The sequence below is a fragment of the Delphinapterus leucas genome, chromosome 10, assembly GCF_059928025.1.
Source record: "Delphinapterus leucas isolate spDelLeu-1000000601 "Yukka" chromosome 10, BTC_Dleu_Yukka2, whole genome shotgun sequence".
NCBI classification, from domain to species: domain Eukaryota; kingdom Metazoa; phylum Chordata; class Mammalia; order Artiodactyla; family Monodontidae; genus Delphinapterus; species Delphinapterus leucas.
Window position 1 is genome coordinate 27133020 of NC_143138.1, and position 15056 is coordinate 27148075.

A 15056-nucleotide genomic window follows, 5' to 3' on the forward strand; every position below is an offset into this window, starting at 1 on the left:
GCATCCGGACGCCAGGTTCTAGCGTTCAGGACCTGATGGTTCACGCAGGGAGCGCTATAACTCATTGGGGTGACTTGTGTCCGATTTGGGTCCGAGTTTCCCCAAAGACTTGCAAGCGTCCCTTCCACGCCTCTGTACCCCAGTGCTCACGTGCCAGCTTTTCTCCAGTCATTTGATAAATGTCTGTACAAGAAGGAACATTTGACTGTTCCAGAGGTCAGATTCTGACCTTCCCAGAATATTCTACGCAAACACGCCCTGGACGTGTCCTCCTCCCGGTAAAACGCGTGGGCTAATGACAGCTGACAGCCACATCCTTGAAACGTTTGCTAATACGTCAGCGAACAGGTACGTCCCGGACGTTGAGTGGTGGTCCAGACACAGATGACTGCCAGGCCTGCCCTCCGAGCGGCCTGGACAGGTCACGCTTTGCTAAGTCCATTGGCTATTATGCTGCTTTTTAAAAATTTTAAAGAGCATTTTTATGCAGAGGCCTCTCCCGGCAGCATGTGTGACCCCTATTTGAGTCTGGACGCCTCTCGACTGAGTCAGCTCCAGAAGGCTGCAGCCCGTCCGAGAGAAGGGAAAAAGCGAAAAGCAGCAGAGTGGGAAAGAACAAATAGGTTCCGAACAAATGGGCCAAAAATCGCCGCTTGACCTTGCTAGTTTGAGACCAGCGGCAGCGTAGAACGTGTTGAACTTGTGTGACAAAAAGGCTCCCTCAATCTCAGCATAAACAGTTTGAAAAAAAAAGAAAAAGGTTGCCCACGCCGCAGCCGTTTGCAAACTTGACCTCCAGGGCGCGGAGCGAAAAGCCTGACGCGCCGACCGCGCCCTGGGTAGTCGCTAGGCCCGGAGTTACGCCCCGGGGCGCCGCGGCGCGTGCGTGCGTGCGCGTGCGTAGGCGTCTGCGCGTGCGCGCTCGTTGACACTCGGCCCTGCCACCCGGAGAGCGTGCCTAGTCGCGGGCAGGGGCGCCGCGTGCGTGCGGTCCGCGCGGGCAGGGGCGGCTTACGCGCGATACGTACGCACGCAGACTGGGCCAGGGGTGTGAATGGCTCAGCGCTGGTGCCTAGTCTCCGCGTTGCTGTCCGCGGCTGCGTCCTGGAAACGTGGCGGTGGGAGTGCTCCAACCTGTGACCTGAGGGAGGGACCCGTGCCAAGAAAGTGGACCCGGGGAGACGTTTGACTGAACTCGCCCTCAGGAAGCGCTGGGATTATTTATGAGGCCTGATTTAAAAGTAGTGGCTGCCAGGGATGTGAAAAAGGAGCTCACCCCAAGCTATGAGAGAAGTTATAGTCGTAAGAATGCTGTTTATGACGGTATAAATCAGTGTGGAGCTTGTGATGGGAAATAACGGAGAGCATGAGTTTGGGATAGACACAAGGAAACAAAGTCAAGAAGGAAAATTGAGTTTTCGCCCTCCGTGTTCTGCCCCCGCGTAGTTCCTCCTTTCCAAGGCGCCCACGATTCCTGCGGGGAAGCTGGGGAGGGGTGAGCCCACCCCGTGGCGGGGCGGGGCGGTTCGGGTCTTCCCCAAGTTGAAACGAAGCTTGTTAGAGGGCGAGGGAATACATGTAAATAAACAACTCAGAAGATTTATGGGAAGGAGTTCAACTTTATAGGACTGTATTTATAGAGCCATTGCTGGTTCACTTTTTAAATAGATTAATGGGAAGCTAAAATTAATGGACTTGCGAGCTGCACATTTAATTTCTGAGGCTTCGACATGACAGACAACCGCCTTCGAAGTCCACGCACGGAAGGCAGCCTGCGTCGGGAGTCATGAGCGCCCCCAAGAAGACACACGTCCCATCGGGCCAGTATATCTCTGGTGGCTCTAAGCTCTGGCTGCCCGGGGTCCCAGGGAAAGGACCCCATGGGGCTGTTTTTGCAAATGAAGAGAAACAATGTGGCCTCGTAAAAAAACAATCGGCTCTTCTTCCTCCTAGCATTATTTTTAATCAGGGCCCGTAAGCCGCTAATGCGGGCGGGCGAGCAGGTGGGCTTCTTGGCCACTGGAAGCCGCGCACCTGGGCTGGCTGCCTCCAGGTCACCTCCTCCAAGGTCACCCAGCGTCCCCGCGCTGGGCCTGTGGTCAGGGTCCACGGCCTAGCAGTTCCAGCTGCCGTTATTTCCTTACTCCTTCTGCAGCCTGGTTAAGACAGTAACAAAAGGGCCGGCGAGGAGCTGTAACTAGCAGCCCAGGGCCATTTTGTTAGGCAAGGCTCTCTCTGGCTTCCTATCTTTCCTTCCCTCTCCTCAAGTTCCTTCCCCACATTCAGGCCCCTCAGGACCTTGAGTTTGGGGTGACTGTCTCAGATCCTTGTCAAATGGTGGTGGAAAGAGGAGGTGGTCTGGAATTTACCTATGGAATAATAGATGGAAGGTCTGTTTCTCCAGAGCTGGTGTTAACCCTTCAGTAGGAAAAGTTGCCATAGGATATGGAAATTACTCATCACCGCCTTTGTATAATCCTAGTGGTAACCAACCCCTCACTCTCCAAAAGGCAAATGAAAAGGAAACTCAATGTAAAACATTTGAGCCAGAGACAAAGGCATATACCTATTTTCTTTCTAGACAAATGGATTGCACGCCCTCTTAATCACACTTCCCTTGTGTATTTTTTTCTTCCTTCTACTTCCCTTCCCTTTTTGATTCACTCATTTATAATTCTAGCCATGATACCCCCCCCTTTTTAGTTAATAGGGAAGCCAAGAAGTGGAAAATCTCACATAAAGCAGATTCCATTGTCCTTTCTGTCTTTCCCTATAGGGAAGTCCAACTGGGAATGAGTCATCTGAAAAACAGAAAATTGATATGGGAGGCATATTATTAATTACCTGAGTGCCAACTATATGCTAAGCACTCTCCTAATCCAGGGTTTTCGAGATTTAACTTTGCCAGTTATCCTTAAATATATGCATGTTGCTGTTCCTGCTTTTTATAATTAAACTAGACAATGTTGGAAAGGACCTTAGGAGGCCCACATTTTACAGATAAAGACTTTGAGGTCCAAAGAGAAACAGTGACTCGTGCATACCGTTTAACAGCTTGGACGGATTTACTTTCCTAGCCTCAGGGAAGACACCCAAGCCTTGGGATGAAATACAGATTGAGAAGATGTTTGATCACTGCAGCCCATTAGGGCTGGGCTGCAGCCCATTAACCCAAATGAGAAAAGCTCTGGCTTCCCTGGGCATCTTCTGAGCCTAAGGTAGGAAACCTCCTAAGACAGCCTCTTTCCTCCTTTGGTCAAGGGAGCTTTTCCTCATTTGTTTATGGAAGGCCTTGCACTGCTGGTGAGGTCAGGGTTGGGTTCAGTCCTGAAATGAGCCAGTTAATTCCCCCAGATCCCAAGGTGTGGGGTGCAGGAGCCCATACCTGGCCCTGTGGGCTTCTGTCCTGCACCATCTCCGTCAAAGACATCATGGCAGAATGCCATCCCACCAGCAACATGAAGGGAGCATCATCTTTGACTTGGACCCAGAGGCCCTTCGTTCCTGGGACACGGACTCTTAATAACCTGGGAAGTAAGTAATTTGACAACCTCATTTTTTTAAAGGGCAATATAAACCAAGAGATGCAGTTAACGTGGGCTTTTATTGCAAATCCAGCTAGAAATAGAGAGAAGAGTGTCAATTTGGAATTTTAATGAATCAAAAACACCTTCTAGTGAAAACAAAAGTGTCCATTTTTTCTGGGAGGCAAAATTTATTGTATTTATTGTAAGGAAAACACTGCCTGTGTTTCAATGATTGAGGGGGGACAAAAAGAAAAAAAATTCTTGGCCATGACTTGTTTCTGTCTGTAGAATTAAACAACATCTATACTCAAGAAACTGAAGATGAAAACAACAAAAACACAACCATCTTTTTATTTATGTAAATCAGGTCAACACTGGACAATAAACCAATTTCTACCCATTACCATAACAGCTTGTCTATAAAGAACAGAGAAATTCAGATAGGATTCTACCTAGGGTCAAGCGGTTTGTTTTTTTTTTTTAACCACCCATTCACAGAGGTATAGATTCACAGATAAATAATCCCAAACTACCTGCTCACCATATTTACACATTCCCATTAAATTAAGCATAAATAAATATATACAAACTTAACATGGATACCCTCCAGAGCTCTTCTCGTGAAGAGTCAATAGATTGATATTTCTCGATTGTTGTCAAAAACAATGTTAGTGAATTAGAGACCAACTCAACAGAGGAGTCGATTTTGGCATTTCAAGAAGAATAGTGTTCATTCTACTTTTTAAAAGAAAACAAAACGAATTTTGTTATTTTTTTTTAACCTGATCATTTAACATACATCAGCACAGGAGGGGAAACACCGTTTGGGCTCTTGAGGCAACATCAGATGGTTTAAGGTTATTTCCTTTCCACAGAATGTATTACGCATACAGGATATCAAATGTGAGGACAAACTCCCTATAAACACTCTAAGTAGGGACGAGTTGCCCTTTTAAGTAAGGCTTTGTACCGGAGGAACAGTGTGTAGATAAGTTTGGGGTATTTCAGGTTTTCCATTCGACCGAAGTTTTCATAGGATATAAAATAGTTGCTTGAGAAAAAGTGGTTTCCTTGGCCAAAGAAAATAAAACAGCCAGGTCTTTGAAAGGTTCTTCAGTTCTTTATGTAGGGGTGGAGAAAGCTAAGGATATGGTGCCAGAGAGAAGTAAAAAAAAAAAAGCAAGCTAACTAGGGGAGAATCCTCACCCAGAACAGCCCTTTTTTTCTCTCTTTGCTTCCAGGAGAGCCACAATACGTGCAAGAGGAGGCAGGACTGGACAGAGAATGGTCAGGAGACCTTTAGAACCTCCAAAGGAACTTGCAAAGTGGGAAGTGCGAGGGCAGCGCTGCCACGTCCTGACTCTTGCTTTCTACCTTTAGCTCTTTTGGTTTGGGACCGGGCACTTAGGAGTGGGCACGCGGCTTGGATACAGTCTTAAGAGTGCAGGGGTGGGGTGGGGGGAGAGCTGCAACTCACCTGTTTAGTTTGGAAACAAGACTCAAAGGGGCTTGCTTTAAACGTTTCCCTTGACTTAAAAGGCAAACTCTTGAGTTAATCCCACTGTTTATTGATTTATGGGCCCAAGGAAACCAAATCTTTTAATAACTCAATTATCAGATAAACGTAGCAGGCCTGGCTAACGAAAGCAAGGGGGCGGGGGTCGTACAGGAAAGGAGAAGTGGGGGAGGGAGAGGGGGCAGTGGGTTCTCTCCACGTTGCGTGGAGGCGGGGTGCGGGGGAGAGATGCTAAGCGCTCTGCTCTGCCCGGGCGCCAAAGGAACGCCCGGAGGAGGGCGAAGGGCGACGAAGGAGCCTGCGTACCCCAGTAAGACAATTCCTACCCCATCACCCGCCTTTGGGAGCCTGAGGGTGGAGAGATTTCGTACCGGCAAAGGCGGGGGAAGCTTCCGATCCCCTGGACATTTCTAGGCCACTCGCCCTCGGGAAGCACGCGCCCGGGGCGGCCGCTGGCAGCAAGGGGCTCGGGCAGCGCTGAGACCCCTCCCGCCTGCAGCCCGCGGGGCGCCGCCCCATTACCTACTGGAGCACCGGGCTTTCTCGGTCGCCTTAGCCCTTAGGGTGAGACCGAGAGCGGGAAGGGCCCGCGCGGCCCGCGGCCCCTCCAGCGGCTGATTCTATGTCCTCAACACGACTGGGCGCGAGTGGCCCCCACGCTCTCGGGACCTGCACAGTAAGAGCAAGGCGCGTCCATCGCGTCTCTCGCACGTCACACGCGTGGGGCGCGTTGCCCTGCAAGGAAAGGAGACGATGGTTTTCAGTGCGGTTTCTCCCGGCCTTTGGCAATCAGAATACGTCTAATGCAAGCGGCCAGGCCCTCGGACAAAGGCGCAGGCTTCTGAGCTGGGAAGAGATGGAGTGTCTACACGCTCCCTGAGGTCTAGTTCCCAGCCTTTGCACTCCTGTCAACTCATCAATGGCTGAGCCCTGAACACCCAGAGGCCCCCAAAGAAGCTGACGTGGATGGGCGGGGGTCTGACATCAGCCATTGCTTGGGCCCTCCTGGTGGTCTGAAGCCAGCTCCCTAACTCAGCCCCCCCATAAAAATGTCAGTGCAAAACTCAGCACGTTCCTAAATCCGACCCTCTAACCTCCCTCCTCCCCAGGCCAAGGCCCATGGGGCAGCAGACCTGAGAGTCCCCGTGGGTCCTAACTGTAAATCCTGCAGAACAAACCTCTGGATCTTTATATTCAAGGGATGCTGCAAAGGTCCTAATGCCTACTTTGTTTAAAGAGATGCGTTCATGCACACTCTATTTAGAGACCTAGGTCATCCACTCCTTCGCCCCTGGGGATTTCCCACTGCTTTGGGGATGGTGGGAACAATGGGTTTCAGATCTTATTTCAAGATAATGCTCAGGTGAAGCCCAAGAAAGGAGCAGGGCTGCCAGAAGTGAGAGATATTAAATGTATGAAACTTTATCCACTGGGAATAGTCCCAGTGTATCCAGACAGTAACATTCAAAGCTGAAATACATCTCCTTTCACTTTGCATTATTTTACCATTATTGCCCAAAACAAGTGCACGTCTGGGAGGGGAAAAAACGCCTCATTCACAAAGCATCTTGTAAGAAAGCAATTGTTGCTGAAACACAGGAGCTTGCACCACCCCCCTCCCCGCGACCACTCGACCACTAGCAAAGCTGCTGCTTTCCCCACAATCACCAAAGAGCCCAAGGAAATGGAATCCACTTTAAAGGCAAGGGAATAATGTTAAAATATTGGGCTCCAAGAACACTTACTCCTCTCCCCTAAAATTCATTTAGCAGCTCCCCACTTCCCCGGAATTCTGTGTTGAGGTATCTGTTAGCAACTAGACTCAAAGCTGCTTCAATCTCTTATTGGCCACTTTCTAAATTATTCCCTTTGAGCTTCTTTAAAGAAGTGCACCTGCAGAATTCTGACACACAGGCTGTGATTAAAAAGGGATCGGAATTTTTTTTTCTCTGTACCTTATAGATTGTGTAGGAAGCCCAAGTCCTCTTTGAAGAAGCTCATAAACCATGCGGGCAAAGCTTTGGAAAACAGAAGAGAATGAAATGGTACATACCCCTCCGAAGGAATTACATACTAATCAACGTATTCATATTGTGTTTGGGTTTTACTATTGTTCTTAAAATTGGTAGATGACACATATGATAACAAATGCAAGATGCTCTGTAGGCAGATGCTGGCAAGGCTGGGAACTAGTAACGTTTCAGAAAAGAACTGATGAGGAGTCTGAATCAACTTATTGGTCCGGATTTTCCTCGGCCGGGCCGCGGGAGCCTCTCCTCGGCCAGCCGGCCGGAGAGCTGCAGCCACCGCCTGCGTCCCCGCGGGCCTCCCGCCCAACCCGCCCTCGCCCTCCCTAATTAAGCAAACGGCCCGGAGTTGGGTCCCCTTGAGTTAAGGACACAGGGCGGGGCGGGGGCGGGGTCACCAAGGGGACCACAACAGCGCACCAGAGGGCTAACCACACGCCTTTTCATCCCGGAAGATTCCCGTGACAGCCGGAGGGAGGCAGGGCAACGTAGAAAAAGGGTGGCTGGGAGAGGGGCGAGGTGAGATGGAAGGGCGGGGACTGCCAGAGAGTTTCCTAAAAATATATTAAAAATTTAAAAAGTTCGTGCGTCTCAGTCAACCAGCTCTCAAAGCACTGACACCGACACGGTTTCTCCGATTTTCTTCCAATAAGTTAGAGTTTTCTCACGTTTAGTCTTATGTTTATTTTCCAAAGGGAAAAAAATTCATGGTTTTCTTTTTATTATCAGTATTACTAAGCTCGAAAGAACCGAAGTGGAAAATCCGGACGGTTGTCTTCAAGTGTATCTTGAAATAGACACTGAGAACCGATACTGTTGCTCCGTGGTACGCCTCAAGTTTTTTTTTTTTTAAGTTATTTAGCTTTGTTTTTTTTTTTAACTTTTATTGTATGTGTATTCTACCTAATATAATTCTTCCAAAGCCAATCCAATATTTTTAGAGCTAAAATTAAATTTTTTTCTGTTTTCCTTTTGTATTTAAAACATTTTTCCTTTTTTTTTTTTTTTTTAAATTTTTCATTTCCTGTGTTTCTCCTCCTTGTCGCCAGTTTTACTACCTGGGCCTTCCCCAGACGTGTGCCTGTTAGTGGTGGTGTTGTTCAAGAACATCTTGTCCATGCCTTTGAGCGCCTCGGTGAGATAGTTCTGCAGGGCCGTGAGCGCGGCGCAAATGGCGGGGGCGCCGAAGCCGTGCGTGATGAGGCTGAAGTGCGTGAGGCAGCTCTGGATCCCCGGCTCCAGGATGGGGCTGGGCCGGCTGTTTCCGATCGGCGTCCGGTCCTGAGCCAGCAGATCCGTAAATTCTTTACAAAGTTGCCTGCAAAGGGGCGGGAGAGGAACAACAACAATAAGAAAGCAAAACAACAACAACAACAAAAAAAACCACCCTCAGTGTCGTTGTCATTGACATTCTAAAGGAGACGCTCACAAGAGCCCAGGGGCGCCCAGTCACGGGAGAGCCGGAGAGCGAGGCTAATGTGGGCGATTCCGCTCTGTTTCCTTTCCCAGCGTTCTCCCTTCTAGAGCAGCTGGGACTGGAAGGAAAGCGGGGGTGGGGATTTTAGGCACCCCTTCCATCCCAAAGCCTGGCCTCTCCCCCACCCCACCCCCGCCCATCTTTCCCCCTTCATTCCAGGACTGCATAAACCCCGCTTTGGGAAATGTGCTAGGCTTTAGCGTTTGATTTGCAATCTTCAGTAACTTTTAGCTCTTACCTGACAGTTCCTCTAAAAGCCCTCTCCCCCTCCTCTCCCCTGCCTCTCCAACCTCTTGGTGATCAGACTCAAAAAGCTGGGAAGGAGTTAGGGCCCTGGGCCACAAGCCTGTCCCTGGCACAGAAGCAGATTGCTGGAGCCTTGCGTGGCCCAGGGCAATCAACTGTTTATTCCAGGAGAGAATGCCGATTCCATTCAAAGCAAAAAGCTGTTTACCTGCAGCATTTGAGAAGGGAAGTATTCCCACCACCACCACACCTTTTTCCCTTCCTTTTAAAGCACAGGCTACCGAAGATCTTTGTACAACAATATTGTTGTCCATATAAAAGGATTCCCACATTGTTTAAATAAAACCTAAAGGTAGATGGTTAAGACTCCAGGGAGGGTAGATTTTTATTGTTGAAGGTTTTTATTTCAAGGCACTGACAATTTAGAGGAATCTCCCAGCCTTAGAAATCCTGCGTGCCTAACTATGGACTAAACTTATTTGAGAAATTTTTAATATAGGAGGTGGACAAAAGGATTTTAGCCCTGAAGGTCCAGTGGCTTGGTTCACCTTGTGGTCAGAAGTATGGCATCCCAAAGGTCATAGCCTTTCACAGGCTGGCAGACTTCTGCCAGCCTGCCTCCACCTGGTCTCCAGGGTGGTGAGAAAAGAAAAACTACAGAACGCCAATCACAGGCCTCCCTGGGATAGTCTGACACTTGGTGACACCTGGCCTGGCCAACAGGTGAATAGGGCAGATACCTGGAGGCCCACGTCAGTGACCCTGGGGCACCTTTTCCCAGGGGATTACTCCCAGGAGGAGAAATGGAATACCTCCTCCCCAGCCTGCAGCAGCCAGAAAAGGTGTTTGGTTTTAAGGCTGATGGGTAAAGGACGCTACCAGGAATCCTCTCACTACTCGTTTCTCTGTTCAAAATGCATACATACATCCTCCCAACCAGGAAGAAACGGGTAACAGTTCTGACCTAAATAGGGCAGTTCTTAAGTCAGACATACCTCAGGATCATCTGTGGGGTTCAAATACACACATCCAGGCCTCCACCCTCACTGATTCCCACTCAGGGAGCCTGGGGCTAGGTCCACAAATAATTACCTTGAAAATGCTCCCCAGCTGATTCTGATACTCCCCCCAGGTTAAGAAGTGCTGGCCTTAAGAGAAGCCACAAGCACTCCTTAGGGAAACCACAGAGTTGTTTGTGGAATCCTGTCATCTAATTTAGCCACTTTAGTTTTATTTTTTCCCCAAAGTACCTTTACTCTTTTATAAAGCACCAACAGTTCCCCTGCCACTAGCCACCAGGGCAAGGGGTAAGAGGGCGATTTACTGATAAAGATCTATTATATTGCTAGTTGGTACATCAGAGGAAAGCCTTCTAAAAAGACGGTGGGTGCCAGGTTTTGATCGTTGGAAGAGATGGCTAAAGGCTTTCCTGAAGTTTGTACTCATTACCAAAGTGCCAAAAAGGAAATGCTGAACTGAGGAGAACAAATGCTTAGAGTCAAACATTTTAAATCTTCAAAGCCCAAACCAGGGTCTGTAAGCAATTAAAGTTCTGGGACATTAATATTTTTTGACCCTGCGGAAAGGGGCAATCAAATTCCAATCACGTCTCAAAAACATCTGGACAAATTTGAGCAAATGATTTTTCAGCCTTCCATATATTTCTTTAAATTACGCTGTCAACGGAACAAACCGCGTCCTCCAGCACTAAATAAATGAGCGCCGCTGTTTGGGCCGCGCCTGCGAGAGAAACGTGCGGGCGCACGCAGCGCCGCCCACTGCAGGCCTGAGCCGGCCATAAAACACCAGCAATATGACATCGAAGCCAAAGACAGGAGTAAATCAAATAAATAGAAAACCCACTGTAAAAGTTCAAATGAGCTCTAGACCTAAATTTAGCCAGAGATTTACTATCTTCCCCTCTAGAGTTGTAGTAAATTTTACGTCTGTGGAAGATGCCAAACAGCAACGTTGGAAAGAGAGTAATTAGAGCTGCGGGTAGAGATGGGTGAACGTGGGTGACATATAGACACCCTGAGCGAGCACGCGTGGCTGTGTGGATAAGACAGGGAGATGTGGACCCCACGGAGAAATATGCATCCAGGGATGCAGGAAAGAACTGGAACAGGGACCCAACCGGAAAAGGTCTGCCTGCCATCCCCAGGGTTGGGGATGTGAATTGTAAAAAGCCTGGATTCGGATTAATAAAGCCATCCCTCTCAGAAACTAGGAAATAGAGAAAACACACAAATACGAAGCCCATAATCAACGCTGAGGGGTGGGGGCGGAGGGGGGCGGAGGGGGGAGGGTTCCCTAGCCAGCCATCCACGGGCTTTCCACCACTGAGCTGCTTCCCTGCCCCACCGAGGAAGTCTGCGCTGCCGCTCCCACCGCCTGCCCCCAAGCGAGGCGGCTCCGCAGGTTGGGAGGCTGGGATGAGGACCACGAGTCCAGGACACTCACTTGGTGGCCAGCAGCATATTCTTCCGGGAGTGCAGGTCACTGGGGTCCGTGTGCTGCCGGTTCAAATACTCAGAAACAGCTTTGGCGGGAAACTCCGTTTCGCAAATGTACCCAAAATCCCGAGCTAAGTGAACAGCCTCTCCTGAAAAGACAACCGCAGAGGAAATAATCAGCACCCAGTCCCTGACCATCCCAAGGGCAGGAGGCGTTCCCTGGTCAATTCTGTTATTATTTACAAAAGAGGCCAACTGTTAAGGGTTAATAGCAAAGATGAGACAGATGCCCAAACTAAACATGGTTCTCAGACCGTAATTGACGTTGATGGAACAAACTTTGTTCCTGCCACTCTTTCCAGCCTCTCCCTGATCATCCTTCCAGCCAAGTCCTAGCTAGACATCCCCTGAACAGCTTCAGGTCTCCCACACCCCATGCCTTTGTCTTAAGGGAAAGGTGGTCAGGCATTCAGGAACTACCTTACAATTGCACCTAGATAGACAGTGAGCTGGATAGTCAAGCCAGAGTCCCCCTTTCTTTTTTAAAGCATCTGTTACACCTGCTTTAAATAAAATTTAAAAGTCTTCCTATCTTTTGTATATTCCTATAATAACTAATATATACAAATATAGATCCCTGTGTGTCTATGTCCACATATATTAAAGAATATGTAAATCGTATATGGATCCGTTTCTATCCAGCAATGAAATATTTAATCTCCTTGTCAGTTTCCTGCCAGTTAGGTTTCAGGTTTCTCCTCTTCAGAGGTTCCTGCCATCATTCTCTTACTTAAGGACTTTCTACTGCACAAAGGTGACACAGCAGCTATAGAAAACCTGGACAGCTGAAAGATTCCTTAACTTACGTGGAAGCCCCTTTCGAATAAAGCATTATTGCCCTTTAAAGCACAGCCTTCGGGGTTCAAGGGAAGATCCCGACATGAAAAAGAGATCTGTTGAATTATCCCATAGCTATGTTATTTTAAGGAGCATGACTTACTTTTAATCATCATGAGCATAGTAACCAAAGACTTCAGGTACAGTGCTTACAACAACTCATAACACTGAAAACTGCCAAATGAATATTGGCATTTCAGTGCGTTTTCCAGTTTCCTTCCTTTTCCACCTAAATCCGTCTTGGGCTGAAATTACTTTGACTGCTTTTCAAAATGAAGATTGTGATATTAGCAATGCCTTAAAGGGCAAAAAGTAAAAACCCCAGGCTAAGAGTCAACCACTAATAAATGTGGTCTAGAAATTTAGTGACCGCTGTCCCTGGGGGTAAGTTTGGGCCAGGCAACTTTGCCTTAAAGATAGCAAAGTGCATTGCCTGTAAATGTGATGACTTTATGGTTGCTGCCTAAATATTCTAAGATCCCCTCCTCTAAAAACTAACTCCCCACAGGAGTGTCATAATATCATATCCATAAAAATAGAAGAAGAAACCAAGACCTACATGTTAGACTCTAGAGAAAATTCTACAACTTCCTCCATTAGGTCCATCTGGCTCTATTTCCTATCCCTTCCACATCCCACAGATACAAACGCAGATCCTCTTGTTCTAGACTGTGGAGAAGATCCTGTTTATTACATACCATAAATATCAGCCGCAATCCCAAAATGATGAGCAAATTAGAGTGTGCTTGTTATAAGTTTGGGCCTTTAAATTCACAGCTGAAGATCATACACGACTCCCCTCCATGTTTCCTCACTCCCCACCCCATATTTTTCCTAGGTCACTGATCTTATAAAGCTGTATTTCAATAACAATAAGTCCCAGGTAATCAGCAGGAGATAGGGGCCCTGAGAGTGACACGAGTTTTAAAATAACCATTAGAGGTCATGAATGCAATAATAGTTTCATAAATCGACTGTGTTTTCTACTACTAACGACTCACAGGTAAAATCTGGGAAGGAGAAGGGGTATAGAATACATTGCTTCTTACAGAGTTACTGTTGCAGGAGTTCATACAGAGGGTGTTTCAGGCACCATGTCCTGCACCTGGCGGCAGAGACGACCCCTACACTGGCTTGGAGACTAGACCTGAGCACTCTCCAGAGCTCAGGGACCCTTGCATTGTCCCTTGGCCTCTGGACAATTGCCGCTCCCTCTAAGTAAAAGGACCTTTGAACTTCTCTCAAGCAATCGCTTGACATCCAACTCAAAAGGGCACAACAATTGCCATGATTTCCAGTTAATCATAAAACATGTAAAATTTCAGCCTTCAGCCGACAGTTAAGCTCCACCACTTCGTGAAATGGCCAAACGTCTTGCTTACCTTCCACCAGGGAGGTGAGTAACGTGACATTTGCTGCCTTGCGCCTGCCCGCGGGTAAATTCAAACCGATTTTTTCTAGCCTTTCTCGCAAAGATCTCCCCCCATTTTTCGATTTGGCTCTGAAATTGCAAGAATTAACATTCTGATTAACCTCAGAGTGTTCCTGAAACAAAGTTTAGACTTAGCAATCTAAAGCCCAGTGGAGCTTGAAGAGGTTTTAACTTGAGGTTAGCACTTTTTTTTTTCTTCCTTTTGGTTATTTGCTGATAGTTTGCTGAGGTTTGCTTAATTTCTGCAATACAGAGCATAAAAAAAAATTGAGTCGTTTACTTTTTTTATCTGGTGAGAAAAAAAAAAGATACCAGATGGGAATAATTAGGGTGTAGGTTGTCGGTCCAGAGAAGGTAGAAGTTGCACATTCACAAGCCCAGCTCTTTCCTTGTCATGGAGCCAGTGAGGTGAGCAGAAACCGGGCAAGTACAACCTTGCCAAAAAAAGGGAAAGAACTGTGTGGTCCAGAAAGGAGAAGGCTTGGCCTGAAACAGATGGGCTTTGAGAGGAAGAGGTCAAGAGTTGCTATAAAATGGAATTGGGTTAAAGGGGGAAGGACACTAATGACGATGGTAATCATAATAACACTAAAACTAGCATTAGAGAGAGTTTAGTTATGTGATAAGCACTTTATATTGATTATCTCACTTAATCGCATAGTAAGTTTCATACACCCACCATCAATGCCCAGGGGTGACTGAAGGAAACTTCCACATTGTGGGGCTCAAAGGACTCAGTTGAAAACTGAACTACAAAGTAGACCAGAGCAAAAGGACTCAAAGTGAGAAAAGTCTGTGGGTCACACCCTTACTGCTTCCCAACAACCCTCCTTTATGTGCTAAGGTCTGAGCAAAACTACAAGAAATAAACAGTTACTCTGACCTCTCTTGCTGTACTGTTCACCCAGCCACTTTTAGGAAAGAAAGGGACTTTCAACCCCCAAGATAGGCTAACTTGAAAAATTCATCTCATGCAATGTCACTTTCATATCAGGGACACTAACCAAAGGGTTCAGGCGTTAGCAGGGACTTTGGGGGAGGCGTTGAATCTTAAGATAAAAGCCACCTCCTTCCCCAGTTTCCACAAGGAGTCTATAAGATTGTCTTTCTCCAATATCGGGGAGCATATGAATGGCCCCAAGGAATAATTGTCAATACTTCTAAAGTGGTGTCATTGTTATTACTGGTGGTGGTACTGAAGAAAGGAAGTCACACAAGTCTAGAACAGAGCTTTACAAACTGCGGGGCACAATGCATTAGTGGGACTGGATCAACTTAGTCGGCCACCAAGTGCACTTTCAAACAAAGTAGAGATCAGAGTACATTGCAGGTACGAAAGGGGTTGCTCCATGAAACTCCTGTTTTAGGAAAGTTTAGGTTGTGGGTCCCATTCAAGGTAGAGAATGCCCCGAAGGGTCCTGGGGATGGGAAGAGGGGCGCCAGGTGCCGGGCAGTGAAAGTGGAAGGTTCCCAGGCCC

At 47.6% G+C, this 15056-nt stretch overlaps 1 protein-coding gene across 5 annotated transcripts in view; it reads right to left on the reverse strand.

Moving 5' to 3' along the window:
• Window positions 1-2842: 2842 nt before the first annotated feature.
• Window positions 2843-15056, reverse strand: part of TFAP2B (transcription factor AP-2 beta) — a 30178-nt gene continuing 17964 nt past the window's right edge. For 2 of the 5 annotated variants that reach the window (XM_089918630.1, XM_022581467.3), the window contains 3 exons: window positions 13529-13647; window positions 11257-11398; window positions 2843-8388 (listed from right to left, as the gene is read on the reverse strand). In XM_089918630.1, coding sequence (XP_089774756.1) covers window positions 8088-8388; window positions 11257-11398; window positions 13529-13647 — 562 coding nt within the window. In that variant the 3' untranslated portion in view covers window positions 2843-8087. The remainder of the gene's footprint in view (window positions 8389-11256; window positions 11399-13528; window positions 13648-15056) is intronic. The other 3 variants (XM_089918629.1, XM_022581466.2, XR_016394596.1) reach the window with 3 other exon arrangements.